Here is a 19,584-nt window from a genome sequence, read left to right as displayed (position 1 = left end):
ATACCCGCACGCGAAAAAATTCAGGCTAGAAAAGTTTCGCTGGCCTGATAATGAACACGCTTGTATTTTACGTCCTTTTCCTCATATTCGTACAAATATACCACGTCATTATTATACCGCGGATTGTTATACGTATTTTATGATTCGAACGAGTCCGGCATGGCGGTTATACTCTGTTAATGAAATTTGTGAGAGGCAAAAAACGTGATTATAGTAACAGTTTTAACGGCGTACGATACGTTGCACTCAGATTGATTACAGCCGATGCGCGGTGCATCGATGATGAAAATATAGTATTGGGAATATGCATCGCGATGCGACACTGACAGGGATGTTTCAATCCAGATTTCCATTCCATTCCCCCTTTCATTAACGAATTCAACGTTATACAATAATTGCAATACTGTACGCCGAACGTACGAACATGCATATATTCAAAATAAGCCTGCAAGACTTTGAATTTCCCACGGGAAACTCGGGAAAACATTAACGAATTACACCTGTGCAAATGCCATTCGCATATGAGTGTAAATACGGTCTGCAGGCGATGAGTTCGGGTCGGAATAAAAAATATTACACGTACAGAAACACTCTCGTAATTTCCGGTTTATGGTCATTCGTAAGACTCGGGATATGTTATTTCTCCTCACCCACCGATGGCACCAAGTCTTTTGTATCAACCTTTCAAACAAGCGATCCGGAAAATAAAACCGCCTTAGAAATCGGCATATATAACCAATCTAACAGTGATTCGGGATCAAGCAGAGACTACTCAGTCGGCTGCTGTCTCACTACGAAGGCAATGAGCCTGGAAGTAACGAGTCTGAAGAGAATTGATTCTCCCGATTCATTGCCTCCTGGTCCTTAGTCTTTGCATTTTTTCTCACTTTCTCGTTCGCGGTCATTTTTTAGATTCCCCCGTTACTGTACACGGAGGGAAAGGAATTCTTGAAACAACAAAATAGATTTTTATACCCTTTCTTGTCGCCATCGATTGAAATATTGATCAGAGTGAACGTTTTGATGTGTTTTCAAAATTGAGTCAGCTAAATATCGTTTTACTTGGAGTTTATGTAACAAGAACCATTAACAGATGTTGAATTTATACTTCTACACACGCAACAATAAGTTTTCGGGTTTGAACCATTAAATATCGGGTGAATCAACATTTTGAGTCGACAGAAGTATAAATAAAATAATTCGGAGAATACGTTTTGCGCGCTTGAATAACGCTGATGTTTCAGTAAATGCAAAAGATTTTTATAACAGCAAAATTCAATACCCGTTTGCTCAATTTGTTTTGATACGACAATTTCGTATTTGTGAAACAAATGATTAAGGAACGTTGGATTAAATTTTTAATAATTTCAATCACATATTTTCTTGATACAAAATTGAATAAATTGATAATCGGCATGATCGTTCAAAGGCTTGATTCAATTTATATTATAAGTTGTCACAAGTATTTTGTCCAACAAAAGTATTTTGTTGAATTAACAAAATATTGCGTCGGCCGCATTTGACAATAAAAATAATCCTTTCCCTCGGTGTGGGTGTATAAAAACCTCGTTTCACCTCTTAACACATTTAGTTTCACTCATAACTCTCAATTATGTATAAGTATTGCGCGGGATATTTTTTTTTTCCAATTCTGCGATAAACAAACAATTATTCCTGAAATACGTTCGATATTCGTGTCTGTATTCAATGGAAAAAATTACTCACTCCACAGCAAAGTGGATTGTTAGTATTTCATTGAAAAAATGTTCTACTTCCAGTGCTGTTATTTCGACCAAACATCGTCATTTAATGGATAAAATGAAACGTTCGTGAAAATTTTTTCGATTCAACAGTATTTCGTTGAGTCGGTGAAAAAATTTCTGGTTTGTATATTATCCAGAATGTGTGTTTTTACTTTTTTTTTTTTTTGTGACCATTAATTATGCCAAACCGCATTTGGCTGCGGCAAAAAGGAATTCGAACCCCGAATTCTCTTTTATATACATTCGCAAACGTTGGATCACAGTCCATAAAAGACTAATAAATTTTCCGAATAGGTACTCGAAGTCGTAAAGACCCATGGGAATTTCCGTCACAGAGATTTAAGCTTGGTGTGATAAATACGGAATTCGAAATATGTTACAGCAAACAAAAAGCTTGTACTTTTCTTTACGGCGAGACGTTGTCCGCAGAGCGAACAAATTATCCATCGGTAAAAACCGGAAACGTTCGTTCTTTATTAACTGGCTTTCTACGCGCTCGTGAGACTAGAGCAATCTGTTCTGTATTACCTCAAACAATTCACCCTGCAAGTACATTACACACCCTGCAGACGGTTAATCACACCGCATTTCGCAGGAAGACTCGATACGATCCCTGGAGATTTTCCCTCTTGGAATTAAGGCTTCGGTGCGGGTAAGCAATGAAACCCGGATACATCCCGTATCCAGCAGGAACCGCCGGCAGTTATCTAAGCGAGGATAATTCGCGCACTCGTGCTTCCAGGTTTACCTTTAATTAGTATCGTTTTTCCAAGCCCCGCCGCATCGCGTCTCACCTGCTTCTGATTATTCAAATGTAATCGCGGCAAATACTTCCCTCGCCGATCGTGCGGAGCGCGGCAATTTTCTCCGTTACTTTAACCGCTCGTCTCTCCGTTATCCGAAATCTTCCCAGCTGCATCCATGCGCCCGCTGGCTCACGTCGTCGGGAGATTAAGTCGAGATTATCGTGTCATTTCGCAACGAGCAAACTCGTCCTCTACACCCCCATAAAGGTCGTCGTCTCGCCGCCGCTGCATGTGTCGCCTAATTTATGTAACCATTAGCTTTAGTTTCCCCTTGCGCAAATGAATTCAACCGCGAAACTCGAGGTCCGGAAGCTGCAACGAAAGCCGATCACTCCTACAGCTGGAAGCGTGATAATTTTCTCTTTATACAGAAACATTACACGACTTCGTATTTCTTTCTGTCGGGCTTTACGAATAGAACGCGACGCACGCGATTCAATATCCACACGTAGCTTCGATATTTGTTTCGAACGAAAATCTTTGCTTAATTACAACAGTGAGTAATGTGGAAATGATCCGAATCAATTGAAGCGAGATATAACGTGATCAATCACTGTAAACCGAAATCGGGGAGAGAGAGAAGCCACATTGGCATATTGCTACAGCGTACTCTTCGTGCCGGTCTATTTGAAAATATAATCAACAGTTTGTTCAGCTGTTGAGACGAGGCTCCGATAGCTGCAATTTCCCTTAATCAGGATCAATAACAATAGCTGTGGCAAATTAACGGACAACTGGTATAGCTGATTGCAGCTACCTTACAATTGTGGCAACGCAGTCTTGCGGAATTAACTGTGTCTGTGGCAGTTAACACGCCGGCAAACCCATAGTGTCCGGATCGTGTACGGTTATTACCGCGAGGAATGGATCACAGTTAACTATCAGGTATGCAGCCCATGCGACGATCGTGCGATTGGTGCCGTTGCCGCATTGTCAACGAAGCTGGATTCTTGGCAGTTGCGATCTGTAATAAGAGCAGTTTGAGCGTACGATCTGACACTTAAATCTCTTCCGAAATTGAAAATGTATTTTTTTCTTTTTTTTTGGACCAATACTCGCTTACGACGTTTTTGACTAACACGCGAGTAATTCAGAACTTGTTTTCTTAAAACTCAGGGCTTCGCTTGATTATTTGTAATAATTTTCACCTTGATCAAATCACGGGTTGGATATAGTACAGTACAACTCTCAATTTGGACTCGAAACATCGGCGCAGGAATGAAAATAGGCCTCTGATACGATTGATTATTCATTCGAAACGAAACGACGGGAAGTGGAAATAGTCGTAGGTCTGATTATATAATCGGCGGGCTTTGTGTATAACAGGTTTAATAATCAAAACGCGATTAGATGCACAATCCTAGGTGGAAATTAGCGAACGTTTAAGTTCCGAACGGTTTTCGCTTAGGAAGATTCGCGCGTCGAGGCGTCGCGACGCCCGGGGCGAATATCTCTGGACGACCGAAGGGGCGTTGAATTTTCGCGCTGATCTGCATAGTTGGGATTTGCGGGAAACCAGAAAGAGGTGGGAGACCAGGGGAAGCGATTTTCACGTGGTGAAGAAAATGCGTAATGAGCGGTGAATTGCAGGTTTGGATTGACGACAAAGTCGGTGAGTTTAAACAAAGGGATCGCGGAGTTTCGTATAAACGAGGAAACCCATCAGAACACTCGCTAGGCGCAAAGGTGAAAATTTTATTTCACAGTCACTTTGACGCTTTGTCGCCGGCGAGGCTGACGACAATGCCTCATTGTTAAACCATTGTTGAAGGCGAGAACGCGATCGTCTATAAAACGAAGGCCTGAGAAACGTACCGACTCAACAGCGACTTAGGTGACGCCGAAAGCCACGGGTGAAGTAACGTCGACGTCGAACGATGGATGAACGTCGCTCCGAACCAACCGATAACAGGAATTGATCGCGTTTTGAGTCCTGACTCTGCCTCCGGGATCCATAGATCACGGATGCTGCATGCACTGGTTCGACGCTTTAACGACTATCGAAACGCGCGTCGATGCTGCTGCAGATTCGAATCGATCGCGAAAGAACGAGACTATAACTGCAGCGAGCTTCGCGACAAGCTAAACGTGCCGAATTGATGGCTCGGCTCCTGCAGTCCGCAAAAGCACGTCAGCTTTATAAATGACCAGCCTCTCTGAACGCCCCGCAAGGCAGGACTGATGCATTTTCGGGATATACCGAGCAGTAATTGTAAAGGTGCACGACACGTTAAGTGAAGTTACGCTCTCTCCGCGTTCGGTGTGAATCGGCTCGAAAATACGCCAAACTTTTTTCTTCTCCTTTCTTTTTCCCTCCTCGTCGGAACGCGAATCAAAGGCGAGCGCGCTTTCCTCATTCCTGATTTCGGCTCGTTGTGAATTTTCATCGCAACATACACGTAACTTCTACCGGATTAAATCAGCTCACTCTCTCGTTATTCGTACACGTTTTTGGAACAAAAAAAAAAAAATAAAAAAAATACAGTAACGCGTTAACAATTCAACGGATTTACGCGAAATGTGGCGAGCAATTTGCGTGACTACGGTTGAAAAACATGGTGGGAAATAAAGAATAAGAAGAACAATATGATCCTGATTTCCACTGGGAAAACAATTGCAAATCATAGTTTCGCAACTAAAGTTATACAGCTGCTGTGGCGTGCATTTGCGGAAAGATTATTTTTCTTCTATTTCACCCGAGAAGAAAATAACATTCGCGAAATGGAATTCTAAATTTTTCACCCGCGAAGAAGATTAGCCGGAAAGCGTTCGCGCAAATTGTTAGCTCGCTTGATAAACGGAGTGAGAAATGTCACCCTGTTATTCACCCCTCGCCGGTGACTGGTCGAGCGCTTTTTCTCTCTTTCTTTCTCCTTCCCCCTCATTCCTTGTATCGCGATACCCATTTTTACAAATGAGTAATAATATCGTGCGAAATGGTACGAAAAAAGGTACGTGCACCCAGCAATCGGCCTGCAGACGTGAAGATTTAGAGGCCAACCGACTGAGCGTAGAGACCGAAAATAGCCGCGCGGAGGATGTGTTTGTAAGGAGGATAAAAAAAAATAAAACTATAGGTATAAGAAAACAGAAAGAAAGAAAATACAACCTCATGATGAAGGTCCGGTTTTATAGATTCAGATAAAAGTTGTAAACAAAACTTATCGTTAGGGGTCCTAAAACCATGGAGAATAAAACGCTGTTACCCGCATACACACAGCATCTCTGCCAAGTCGTTAACTGATTCGAGGCATCCACTCCTTGCCATCCGTAACGCAAAACTGTCGCGTCAACTTGACGTCCCGAGATATCGAAAGAAAAACTTGACTCCGAAACGGTCTCGAAACCCTCGGATCAGCCCTTGCTCCATAAATTTCTTTCACCCGGAAAACGTTCTCACTTCTACGAACAGTTTTGTTGACCAGCAGTCGGCCGTTGCCGTTTATGCATCATAGAACGTATTTTTCTTCGAGCAATCGGACGGCCAGACATTTTTTTCCACTCCAATTCTGCCGACTTTCCCTCGTCGGTTTCAGCGGCAACGACGAGTGCGAATATAACGTATGAAAATCCTAGTCGCGGTGCACGTGTAACCGAGAATTTAGGGCTCGGCAAAATATATTCTCATACTGCAAGAAAAAAGACATTTAAACTACAGTCGTAAATCCGTCGGTCCTTAAGGAACGGTCTTCCGTACCGTTGAATAACGCATGAAAGATGTAACAGTACACGACACGATTTCCACGCGTTGTGCAAACTCGCTGTGCAGCCTGAACCTGTGCAAGAATTTCGCAAACCGGAAGAGAGATGTATTTTTGCGAGGGTAGAGAGGTCGCCAAATTCCCACGGGATACGGGGCGAATCCCGATGCAATGACGCGGGTGCAGCGCGTTTTAAATTTACGAATATCAGCCGGTCACCGCAAACAACTTCCGTCAATGCGCGGCAAAGTTTTGCAATATATCCGCGGACATCCTGCGGCAACTTTTCAATCCGTCTTATAACGGATCCATCTTTTATATATACAATATGCGCATGTACGTGTACACGTATAATATATATTCTACACCGGGAAGAACTTCTTCGCTCACGGGCATTTATACTCGGCGTTTCTTGAAACTTTGATGAAACTTGGTAGTGTGTGTGTATCGTGTACACGATTCCTGTTCGTATTATTCCAGGAGGAGGAGCTGAGACTCAGCGGCGACGCTAAATTCTCACACCTAATGGAGGACCTCCACGTCGAGATATCGGCGTACGCAACACCGGCCGAAGCTCACGCGAGGATCGCCTACGCGCTGGCTGAAGTTCGCCGATTTTTGGTTCCGGTGAGTTCTCCGACGTTACATTGCCATTCGGCCTCTTATACTTCCTGTTTTAGCCCGATAATACTTGAATTTCTCCGCCGCCGCTTCCGGCACTCCGACGATGAGCCGGTTATCCACGCGTCGTTTCTCAAAACCGCCAAGCCGGCAGTTTCATTATACGACCAGCCCGGTTTTATTATATTACCTGCACACGAAAATTGCAGGAGCATACGGGAGGCAATCGTACGTCGTATTTCAGCCGACGTATGTAATCACCACTTTGGGAGGTTCGTAAATTTCATAGCCACTCGGATCTTATCCACGTTTCGGCTGCATTTTCCACCCGCTATTTCTCATCCATTAGGTACGTGATATTTTTTTCCCCTTCGGGATTGACGGCATGAATACCAATTTCCTTAAAATCTGGATGAGGCACCTCGATTTACCGACGGCAATAATGTCGTTGAATGCTTCTCGCGATATTCAAAAGTCTCGTCGAGAGTCCCTCTCCAACCTAAACGAGAGACAAAATGTTACCCCTGAACCCTTAAATCTGAGTCACGATTTGCCGTCAATGAGTTTAGAAGCACGAGTCGATTCACCCGGAAAGTTGACCATCCGCCCTCTAGGGATTCTACGTAACTCGTACCTACAACAGATGAAACAGCTTTCAGGGCTAATTAGGGCAACAAAATACGAACACCTTTTACACTCATCCCGTGAAAAGGTGAAAACCTTGAAATATCGGAGGTTTTTCCCGACCCCGAGGGGTCTGCTTTGTGGCTTTTGCAAAGAATTCCTGGAGGACTGCAAGGTGGTAACGGGAAATGTGAAAAATCTAGACGTACTACCAGGGATGTCACGTGGGACGTGTACGAGGTACAATTTGCGAAAGAAATACGACCGTAGCGGAAACGGAAGCGTAAAAATATTCCTATTAATTTCCTCCATGTTCACCGGCACTCCATAAGTTTCAACCCGACGAGCCTAGGTATAATATCATGTTTTCACGAAATCGCGCAACTGCGGAAAGAATGTAACGCTGCAATGGCAGCGGATCCCACACACACACACGCACACACACACACACAAAATCACACCTCCAGCCATATAATTAAATCGAACGGCGTCGCCATGGGGATCGCCACGTTGCGAAATAATATCTACAGCTAACTCGCGTCGCGAATTCGCCGGACATCCGACGATTGATGGTGTTCGATTTGACTCTGTGACGCCCGGAGTCGATGCCGGAACAAAACCTTCAATCGCGCAACGTGTAATCAACATGAAAAAATTTATGAAATTCCGAAGGGTTGAAATTTTCTCATTCAGGGTACGCCTAACACCCTCTGTACACGTCGGCGTAATTTATTGACCATCGCAAAAAAATTTATCGAAGAATCTTGCATTACGGAATTATGGTCACACTTCTCCCGTCGCAATTTCGAATAGCCGAGGGGTTCAACCATGCTTTATATCGCACCCTCTACTCGCACGAACAACTTTGCGGACTTTTTCGACACTCTTCCAACACCCACAAAAAAACATGAACATACAATACTTGCAATACCTGTAATGCCTACAGTGCCCTGCAGACGTACCTGAAAACGTCCGGCAGACGATAAATAAAATCTTTTTTTGAATATTCATTTTTAATCTGCAGTTAAACCTGGGGACTCATGCAGACTGATGTTTTATTATACAGCTACCGTGCCGAGTGTTGCCGTTCTGGCTCAATTTACATACGTTTACACAGCTCGCTATGCGTCCGGCACGCGATACGTAATCCCGTGGGACTAATTCGTATTTCGCTGCAATTGTACGTTTTATAGATATATATATATATATATATGTATGGACATACATTATGTATTTATGCACGAGGTATGACATTAACAGAAATTATCATTTCTTTCGACGGCATTTGATGTCTGCTGCGCAGATTGGCAATTCCTTTATTCGGCAATCGCGATAATATTTCGAGTCAAAAATGAGTATGAGGCAAAAATGAAAAAAAAAAAAAAAAAAATAAAAAAAAACCGCGAAGCGGAGTGAAATCTAATCTTAGCGAGCCTTTGGAAATGGGGGGTGAAATTTTAGTGGGAGAGAAGCGTTGTACCAGCTGCTGTCGGTGAGCCGAAAAGCCAGGGGTTGATTTCCCTTCGAGCTGGTTCCGGTTCTCCCGAATTTTCAGTTGGATATTCTTGCGGTTCGCATATGGTTTGCGCAACTTCCGCACAGTAATCCATTACGCACGTGCGCGGATCCTCTCTTTCTAGAAACGCTTGACAAAGGGAGAAGGATAGAAGAGAGAGAGAGAGAGAGAGAGAGAAATTCTATGCCGCGTCAGCATCACGGCTGATGCTTGGTCTTGCAGGGTGATGTATACACAAATATGTATAATATACATTTTAGGAGGAGAACGGAACGGAACGGAACCGGCTAAAATATGAAGTAGGATGATTATTTATCATCTGCGGCGTCTAAGTTTGGTTCCAGGTGCGCAACGCAAGCTTCTATTAGGCGAAGACCTGCTAAATTCGGGAGGAAAATTTCGCGAAAGGCAGACAACAAACGAGTCGAGGCTCTAGATCGACCGAATCGAACTTTGATCTTGAATACCGGATGTTCCCGATTGTTCTTACCGCAGGAACGACGAGGCTGAAGTTAGTAACGTTAGCGTAACGAGACTTTGGAGGAAAAGAATCACTACTTTGCAATTTTGTAATGACTTTGAAGTGGCCAAGTTTTACAAACATGCAAAAGTACTTTTGCCTCGTTATAATTTATCGCATCTCAGAGATTACTAAAATTAGGAGACAACGACTTTTACGAAGCACGAATCATTGCAATGATGTTACTGACTTCAGCCTCGTAGGAATCAGGGAAAACCGCACCGGGTTCCGAAAACCTGGACGATTAATTCTGTCGCTGGCATTTGTACACATCACTCACGCACCTGCTAAATTTGCAATAAACGACAGGCCGTCTGCATGGAGTATGGACAGTACACCTACCGGTCGTTTCGCGCGTCGCTTTGAACACTAGTTTATGAGGTATTTGTCACTGTCAAATTTTGTGGCCGCCGTTCCGACATATCGCTACGCACCCACAACGCTGCTTTTGTACGACGTTTTTCCGATATTTCGTATACCGTTTGTCCACTGAGCGTGTATTGAACTCACATCATGTTTGCGGTATATTAACCTCCCAACTTTTCCGTTGCCGTGACGAATCTGACTCGTTGCGTTTGCACTCGCTTATATTTTTCCGATTAAGAATTTATTGTAGACTTATGTTTGACTTTTATCTTATCGTGCTCAATTCGCGATGTTCTCTTATTGAAAGGTTCTCTAAAATGTACGAACATGGATATAAAAATGGTTCGAAGTTGACCGTTAACCCGTTGAGGACACACATCGAAAAAATAACGTTGAGGACACACGGGGTCCAGCGCACCCCACGCAGAAAAACAGTTCTCATTTGTGTTTCACGCTATGTATCGACTTAAAACCGGTGCGAAACTTTAATTTTATTCCATTAGACGGCTGGCGATAGTTCGAGGTCGAAGATTATAAGACATCTGTATATATACACACATATATATTTAATTAATAACCATTATTTATTGCTGAAAAAAAAAAGTCAATTCATGCATAAATACTTACGTTTACAGAAACAATATAACATCAATCAACGATAAAAAAAAAATTGAATTTTTTTAAGATTTTGCCACAGTACGGCCACACGGGGTCTACAGAACCCCAAAAAAAAAACACGTGCGCACTAATATGTCTCTGCAGGATGACTAATGCCAAAGAAACCTTCGTAACGTGTCAAAACTTGTTGTGGAGACTTCAAACAACAACAGATGGTGCTATATATCTAATTCCTAAGGGTCTTTGTAGATTTAAAATTGCATTGAAATTTGTCTGGGGTCCGTTGGACCCCATGTGTCCTCAACGGGTTAAACGGTGAAAGAATCGTACGAGCTGATAAGTATGAAGGGGATGATATTTGATCCAGTTTATTATACTGTGAATTTGATTTTCATACCTTTCGCATCGTCATTAAAGACCATGAAGTTGTTGTTGTATAATCATTGTTTTAACGACGCGTCACTTGTTACGTGATGACTATGGTGGTTTGCAAATACGGTATGCGTGGTATTGCAATTCTCTTGGAAGTTACTGTGAAAATACCTGACAGAGTTCGTTGAGCGGAGAGAAGTGACAGGCACAAATAAATTGAGAAACGAAAATGATTTCGTTGCCGATGTGTTACGTGTTTGTAGTTAAAAGTCGGAAACAAGACTGTTTTCACAACAGTATCGGTCGAGGCGTTAGCCTTACCCATCTTTTAACGCGTGAAAGCTTTGACGCGTCTTTCATCTACGACGACTACTGGATGGAAAAGAGGTGATTTCACCCTTTGCGACGGTATGACGGAATCTCTTCGCCTACGGTACATCGTAATCTCTCGTGGTATCAATTAGCATTCACAGAGTGATTACACGCGTGTTTCGAACGCGTTGAATTTTGCGACGAAACATCGAGGAGCCGAGGGCGCGATTCTCCCGCGTGTCTCCAACTTCGCACAGCAAATTGTGCCGATGCGGAAGGGTGCAGATACATATGTACATAAATCTTGTAGGTACCCACCGAAACGGAGATCCGACCGCGCGTATCTCTCTCGCTATAGAGTCGTTTGAAACCCAACGCGCCTAGATATCTCCCTGAGTGAAACGACTCGATGCGGGGTTGGTTCGCAGACGTGTAGCCGTGTCGCGAGGGTGAAGATTGCGCGGCGTAAAGCCTTGCCCTTCGCTGGGCGTTGCCTTGACTTGCCTTGACTTGCCTTGACTTTACTTGACTCGGCTTGCCTTATGCGTTACTTTAACGACGCCGGGAGGAAATTCGTACGCCCGTAAACCGCGTACCTACCTCGGTTCCGATATAAAGGACGAAGTATCTCGGGTTCTTGCCTCGACAATTTCGAATCACCCCTCGACTTCCACAGAGCAGGATATTCAGCCAGTTAACACCTACCCCCGTTCGATCGGAGCCCTCGTGCCGGTTCACCGAACCGCTGTAACGCGACTCGATATTATTAACATACGCGCACTGAGAAAAATTCCATTTACTACGGTCGATGGATAAAAAGTTTTCACAACGATTTGGATATCGATTTGCCACGAGTATAAACTATTTGGCGTCGTTACAGTTAAGAATATATACCACGTTTACATTTTTCGGCAATTTATGTCACATTGAATCTACAGTTTGAAATACAGTCAACTTGTACATTTATTCAAAAAAAAAAAAAATCAATAAATAAATAAATATCCTTAACGTCAGTTTAATAATCTTACACCGACATCAAATTGTCCTGACGGTTGTAACAAAATATAGTACGAGTGACGATAATCGTACGGAACAGAGTTCTTTCTACCGTCAGATCCGTCATATTGAATTCGTAACCTGAAAGCTTGCAACAGTTCGTAACTACGTATCAGAAAATGGGCATCAATAACAGCTTAAATCTATAAGAATCCAATTTTTTTTAATGACTTTTCCTTTTTTGTTTCAAATGGTACACCAAATCGATCGAAATGACAAAAATAAAAAAACTAAATAAAATGAAGAACAAATTGACATAGAAAACCAGTATTTTGCGAACGTTGTATAATTGTCTCTCGAAGGGAACACATTGAAACGTTTATTTTTAATTTTCTTTTCTTTCTTATAAATCTATACTTTAGCTCTAAAATATTTGGAGAGCTACATTTGTTCGATGTTTTTCGTCGATTAGTATTTTGGGAAAAAAAAAAAAAATCAACAAGAGTCCATCACGAATATTCAAACCAAATGAAAAGTTGTAATATGACATATTGTTCGATTACTCGTAAGATAATTGGATTAAAGAGCAAAATTCTTTTTTGTTCAGTAAGCATACAACAGGCCGAGTGTAATTCAAAAACTCGCTGGTGACAGTTTCGTTATTCTTATTTGGTTATTCCCTTTCAGTCAAAATCTCGTTAATTTTCCACCACCAGTATCGGTCTTCTTCAGCAATTGAGACACCGAGATTCGACCTGGGGGTGTTTAGGTGTATGCAAATTGCCGGTTTATTTCAGACTCGAGAAGCGAATTAAGGCGAATTTGTTCGCGGTTTAGCCGCAGGCGAGGCTATCGTTGACGGCTTAGGCGTGGGTTTATGGCATTCTGGGTGTTGACAGCGGTCATTTCCGCAGGGTGTACGTACTTTTACCCAATTCTCCTCCACCCTCGTCTCCCTTCCCTTTATTCTCCGGTAGGTCTTCACCTCTGACTAATTGCAAGGGGATGCAGAGGGTGGTTGAGACCCTCGCGGAATGAGGAATCGGAACAAAGACCGGTTTACAGTTAGCGGTGAGCGGTTCATATTTGCACTGTCAACATTATAACCTGCCGGCTAGGCTGCGACGAGTTTCATATAATTACGAGCCCCGTGCCGAGGGACCCGGGAAAATGAATTCGCATCGCTATCCGGACCGCTTCCGAGATGCCGTGTTTATAGAAGCAATGATAACTCGAGGCTGCCGCGGGATCTTATCTCCTATTCCCGTACCGTCAAAAGTCAAGGAGTATATACCCCGCGTGTATATCCGACGCGAAAAAGTGACTGAAAAAAATTCGACACCCTCTATTTTCATCCCAGATTTCAACCCCCGCTGTATCACCTATAGGTACCGCCGGATCGCTTTAATTACAATATTAATCCGAAACGGAGGAATTATTTATACACGCTATCCCAACGGGGTTGTTACGTCCCACATTTATTTCAATGGAAAAACACTCGCCGTTCCATTTTGTGTTACATTCGCTATTGCGCTGGGAAAAGAATTACACGGTACAACTCGGCCTGAATATTCTCTGAGAGTACGTGTATTATATGTATAAGTAACACGATAAATAAATAGCTGAAAATATTTTTATAACTTTTTCTTCCAGCCCCGTATTTCCTGTAATTTTTGTCTTCGGCGGGGTGTTTTGAGCATGAAAATGTGGTTCGAGAGGGAGGCCGTAAATCCATTGTGATTAAAGCAGCCCCAACTTGCCGAGAAGGGTTAAAGTGCAGATGAAACCTTAATAAGGCGAGCAAACCGTGTTTCCGATTCTAATATATGCACGTGTGTTTACCAGAGATCACGAACGATTCGCCCCAAACTTCCGAGCGGAATCTGCGAGAGATTCGGCTCGGTTTTGCGGTTCAAAAGCTCACCGAACTTGTAATAGCTTTTGAGGCACTTCGTATACGTTACATATTACATACGTATACATATATCCTCGCGGAGGAATACGGGACCGTGAATTACGCCTTGGATAATTATACGCACCCCAAACACGTAAATCCAATCGCCTGGCTGGAGAAATGCCTGCCGCAGGTGAAAAGATCAAAGGCTGTCGATTACTCCGCGTTCCCCCGAAGCTTAATTCCCCGGCTAATTTAATCGGGGCCGTCCGTTCGCGTGGCGGAAACAACCCGAAGCTCCGGACCGCAGACTTCGACGGTTGCGTCTTATCTTCGTCGCAGCATCCCGCTGACTGCAGCATTCCGCTCGTTACTTGCACCGTTTACTCGAGTCGAAATTTACCGCCTATTTTAAAACCTACGTAAGGTCCGAAGATAGTAAACTAGGTTTTATTTCAATGCGATATCAGATCCTACTTTGGCGCTAAAAATGTCCGAAATTTCCTGATTTACCAAGCTTAGGCTCAAAGCAAGGTCTTTTTAGAACCTTCTTTAACCCTCGAGAGGTAGGTGGGTTGAATCTGCTTGCTTGAAACCCTCCTTCAACGCTCAAAATCCTACTTCGATGACAAAGCGAGTTCATCGTTTCTGATCGATTGTGATTTAAATATGAAAAATATGATTAAAACGTATGGAATCAAATTAAGATCCAATAAATGAGAATTGGCTCACACGTGAGTTCAATCGTATTTTCTGTATATTAAATCGGTTAAAGGGGTTTTTGTATTCGTAAGTACGTGGAATAAATACAGTTGAAATGCAATACTTAACTTTCCAACGTTATTGAAACTTATCAAAATTATGTCGAAATAGCCCTTGAATTATTCAATGTGAACACTTCAATATCGCTGTAATAATATTTCTGTAGAGGAGTTTACAGGTCCATTCTTGTCAAACATATCGTCAGAATAGGTTCAATCGTCTACAGAGAGCGTCAAAGTACGGTTTGGAACTTTGATTTTTAGGAGTTGAAGCTTCAATGTAGGGTTTGTTCTTAAATTTTTAAGAGTTAAAAGATCAATTTAGGATTTCTAGGTTCAGTTTGCATCAAAGTAGGTTTGTACGAACCTTGGTAAGGTCAAATGTAGACGCTAAATTTTTACTCGGGTAACTTATACTTTAAAGGCCCCCGTGGAGATTTCTTAGCATGGCACGGAGGACTCGTAACTCACGGTCTTATTTTTCTAACGTCAAACTGGGAAAACTGCGGACGCGATATCGCGGTAAGCGCGATTTGTTCCAAAGTTCACCACACGCAGCAGCCCGAAGCCTCAACTTCACCGCCCGCATCTGCGCCGCGAAAAAAGCTCTCGTCTGACAACCGGTGCATCTGAACTTTATCGTCGTAATTTTTTCCGATTTAATTTCCCTGCAGATGTGTGCAGACAAATTTCCTGCAATTATGTAACATCACGAGGCATCGCAGGATTAATTAAATCGTGGTTTTGTGTAAAATGGAAAAAAGAAATCTTCTAACTCCATTTTTATTTATATTTTTTTTTTTTTTACTTTTTTTCGACAGAGACACAGACAAGTGAATACGGATTGAAGTGAGCTTATTACACTCGTGCTCTGCAAGCACGATCTCTTCACTCTTACGCCACAAAAATGAGGAATATTTGTTATTATAGAATCTTTCCAGCTGCCTATATATCGTTATGAGGTTTGATACTAGCGTCCGAATGATTGCGACATAACGTAAGTCGGATCGAAGTGCTTACGTGACATACCTTTCCGATGCTTCTTTTATACCAGTACCTACTCTGCGCTTTTACCCTGGTATAATACGATATGCGCTCCAGTAAGTACACCCCGTCCCGCATGACATAACGCGTATAAAGGCGGTAAAAGTACAGTCGGAGCTTTATGGCCCGTCGTTTGCTCGAGGATTGTAATGGATATCAAAGGTTGGGTTGAAACGGAAAGATGCTGAGACGGAATGCGTAAGTGATATCTGCGTACATTCACCGTTTAATCATTTTCAAGGAAAGCTGCCGCTACGCTGCTCGCCGCTGCAATTGGCTCTTTTCACCTCTCGGTTAAAGCTCGTCCTGCAGGTCGAGTTCAAAGTGGTCTTCAAAGGTGTGTGTTTGCTCAGAAGAGTAGCCGATGTCCCACGAGGGTGATTTTCACACGATAATATCGCTTCTGCGTGACGATTCACTTGAATTAGTTCCCAACGAGTTCAGAAGTTCTTCGAGGTTAGAATATTGCTCCTTACATTCTTTGCGCGTCTTCAAATTGGGCCTTAAATATTTTTGGTTGTTTATGAAAAACGGTTTTATACCCCATTTTGGCAGATGTTACCATTTTCTTTTCAACATCTGAATTTTGTGTACGCTTCCAGGATCGCTGGGAACGAGTTTCGGTGCCAGCAGAATAAATTTCTCAGACACAAGTTGAGGGTAAGAAAAATTGAATAACTGGGCGTCACGTAATTGGTTGAAAAACTTGTCGAATTCGCGCAAAACGCTTTTTCGAAACCGTTCGATACTGACGAAATTGGAGACATGTTATCAACCAGTTCATTACCGACTAATTTTTGAAATCGTCTCTCCGATTTTCATTTTCACGCCGAATTGACGAGTCATGGGGATACTTTCATTCCGCCATAAGTCCATACCTCGTTTCTACGGTTTTCGGTTCCTTCGTTGAATTCTTTGCGCTTATTATATTTCCGTGTTTTCTCTCTTGTCTTGACTGTATTATACATGTATAGTTTGCCTGTAGAAGTCGCAATTTTAAGAAACTCCAACAGTAGTTACCGAGTTATCAAACTTGGTAGGTACTTTTTACGACGATTCGGAGAAACTTCACTGTGTCACGACTTTTTCCATTATCTTCTCAATGACTCTACAGATACCGATCTTTGCGAAGGAACCTTTCGAAACTAAATTGGCACACTTCTGAACGAAAATGTTTGAGAAACTAATTATTACAGCCTACTATAATTAAACTCTTGACCTCAAATTTGACCTCGTTTCATGCACTCTGCTTAAAAGAGAAAAAAAAAATGTCTCGATATCCTTAAAAAAATATTCAATCCCAATTAAACAAAGTAGCGAACAACCTGAGCTGGAATCCGTCGATCTTGTCAAGTTCCAAAAGTATTCATATCCCACTGCAAACTCTTCAAGGTTGGAATTATACGTCAGTTTTTGACAAAGGCGGGTATTGAAAGCTCTGAGAAACAAAGATTTCTATTGTTTTGGAAAGTTTGAAAGGTAAGGGCGTAATTTGCAACAAACCGGGGCTGAGTTTCAACAAAAGCAACAACGGTTCCAATGTGTTACAGGTGCACAAATCCGTGTTTTTAAATTTTTCACACCCCGCGGGGATTCTTATGACCCGTGAAGCGGGTTGAATCGACTTGCGCACACCGTCCGCGGTTGCGTTTTAATTTATAATCCGTTCATGTTTCAACGCTCAGCCTTAACTGTAGTGTTTTCCGAGTCGAGAGTGTACATTCAACTGGGTTGAGAAGTTAAGATTGAAACAGGGATTCGCGAATTCCGGCTTCCCCGAGTTCGTCTCGTTTCCTGCGCTTTTTTCCAGCATACCGTTGGGGAATTATCGAGTTTGTTATACCGCCGCGGGAAAGGACTGCAGCAGATGTTTTCCAAAGAACCGGGAAACAATTGAAAGTCGCACGACTCCAAAGGGGTTCCTGGGGGAAACACCCGCGGCGGGACGAGAGAGAGATTTTTTTTTTTTTCCCTCCACTTTTCTATTCTTCGTAAGCATGAAACGGGATAATTCATTAGCCTCGACTTTGCGTTCACACGGATTTCATGCGAAATTTAATGTCATTATATCCTCGAGCCTCGGTTGCGATTCAAACGATCGCATGCTTTGTCGCTGTAGAAATTATACGAATATGAGGATTAAACTGCGAGAAGAATTGACTTTGATTTCAACTCGTTGGGATAATTATATCTGTGCTATACATCTGTCTAAACATTGACAAGATTTTGGATATCGAATAATGGCTGCTGCTGATATGAGTGTAATCATTATTGTCACAATAATGATAATTCCACGGCAATTATGACATTGATGAAGGTCTTGAGGACTTTAATTAAATTCCAGTTTGTTCCATAACGAAGGTATATCGAGAAAGAACCTGCAATCACATTTCCTCTTAATTGAATTTCTAAGGCTGATGCTTGGCGCATATTTTCTAATTAACGAAATGAATATTACACGACTGTAGAGTAGTACATAACGAATGCAGGTAATGTATTATCATTATGCCGGAATTAATTGCCACCTTCCGGTATTATCCCAATCCCTGTAATTGCTACTACTTTTTCATCACGAATCATCCGGTCGGCGTGAATAATTGTTGTGAAAAAAAACCATGTTTTTTCGTCAGTGGCCAGCAGCGTCGTTATACGTGGTTTTCACAGTTATTGATGGATTTCACATTCTTTCAGCCCTTCGGGAGACGTGAATCCGTTATTTCATTGTTACGGTTTATTTGTTCGTAATATGTGCCGCGTTGCTAGAGACCCATGGTGTTTCCACATTTCCGTAAATTTTTAACACCCGACGCGTTTTTCGGAAGGGAAGTGTATTCCTGCCTCTGTGTCACACACCCTTTTCAAATTGTTGAAATAAAAGGCTCGTACACACCCATACGTGAGGAGAATACAGCCACCGAATCGAGTGCCAGTGTTACAACGATCAAATGCTTTTGAAACGAATTTTCGGTGTACGGAAGTGGCGAAAATATCCTACGCGAAATCGCTTAATTGCACCACCGATACGTTCGTTTTTCATTAATTTTCCAATCACCCGTGAGTTCCAATGATCCGTCAAATATCGTCACACATATTTCCGAACGCGCGACATAGAAACGAATTATCAAACCGTTACGAAATTATTCGATTTCAATCACCGGGCGAGACTTCACGTCAGTTACGTTGATCAGATTGCGATAATGACGGATTATTCGATCGACAATCGAATCACTTCAAGCAATGATTCGCGTTTTAGACTCGCTGCAAAATTTACGCCTACAAGTCCGCGTCATTGATGATAATTACGAATGAAAAAAAAAATTGTTATTCATTGACCTGAACACAACTACAATTATCAGGCACTTCGCTCGGATGCGTCACGTTATTTCGACATGACGACGCAGAATTTAAAGGCACTGCCGATGACATTTTCACCGTCGACGATTCGGCGAGCCGTCTCATGCGATTATAGCTTCGTTCCAACAGTTGCCAAGAATATATGCGCGCCGTTATTATTCCGATTTATTCATTTTTACTGCCACTGAAATTCACCCCCGCATCTCCGCGTTTTTCACCATGCGAAGGCCGATATCTGCAGGAATCCGAATGCAGTCACGGTTTCGCGATTCATTTCGCTCATTCTGCGTTTGGCAGGTCGATTCGGGTGAATTTT

General features: G+C 42.5%; 1 protein-coding gene across 5 annotated transcripts in view; it reads left to right on the top strand.

The window, feature by feature from the left end:
- The window catches only part of LOC124214320 (KH domain-containing, RNA-binding, signal transduction-associated protein 2-like), a 124,846-nt gene that overhangs the window by 76,042 nt on the left and 29,220 nt on the right, over positions 1 to 19,584 (top strand). For 4 of the 5 annotated variants that reach the window (XM_069134476.1, XM_046616575.2, XM_046616578.2 and 1 more), the window contains exon 4: positions 6,751 to 6,897. The exons of the other annotated variant lie outside the window; for it this stretch is intronic. In XM_069134476.1, coding sequence (XP_068990577.1) covers positions 6,751 to 6,897 — 147 coding nt within the window. The remainder of the gene's footprint in view (positions 1 to 6,750; positions 6,898 to 19,584) is intronic. 5 annotated transcript variants of the gene reach the window in all.

The sequence above is a fragment of the Neodiprion pinetum genome, chromosome 3 (genome assembly GCF_021155775.2).
Source record: "Neodiprion pinetum isolate iyNeoPine1 chromosome 3, iyNeoPine1.2, whole genome shotgun sequence".
In the NCBI taxonomy this organism is placed as follows: Eukaryota; Metazoa; Arthropoda; class Insecta; order Hymenoptera; family Diprionidae; genus Neodiprion; species Neodiprion pinetum.
The sequence above is the reverse complement of the archived record's forward strand: the minus strand, read 5'-3'. Positions and strand labels throughout refer to the sequence as shown.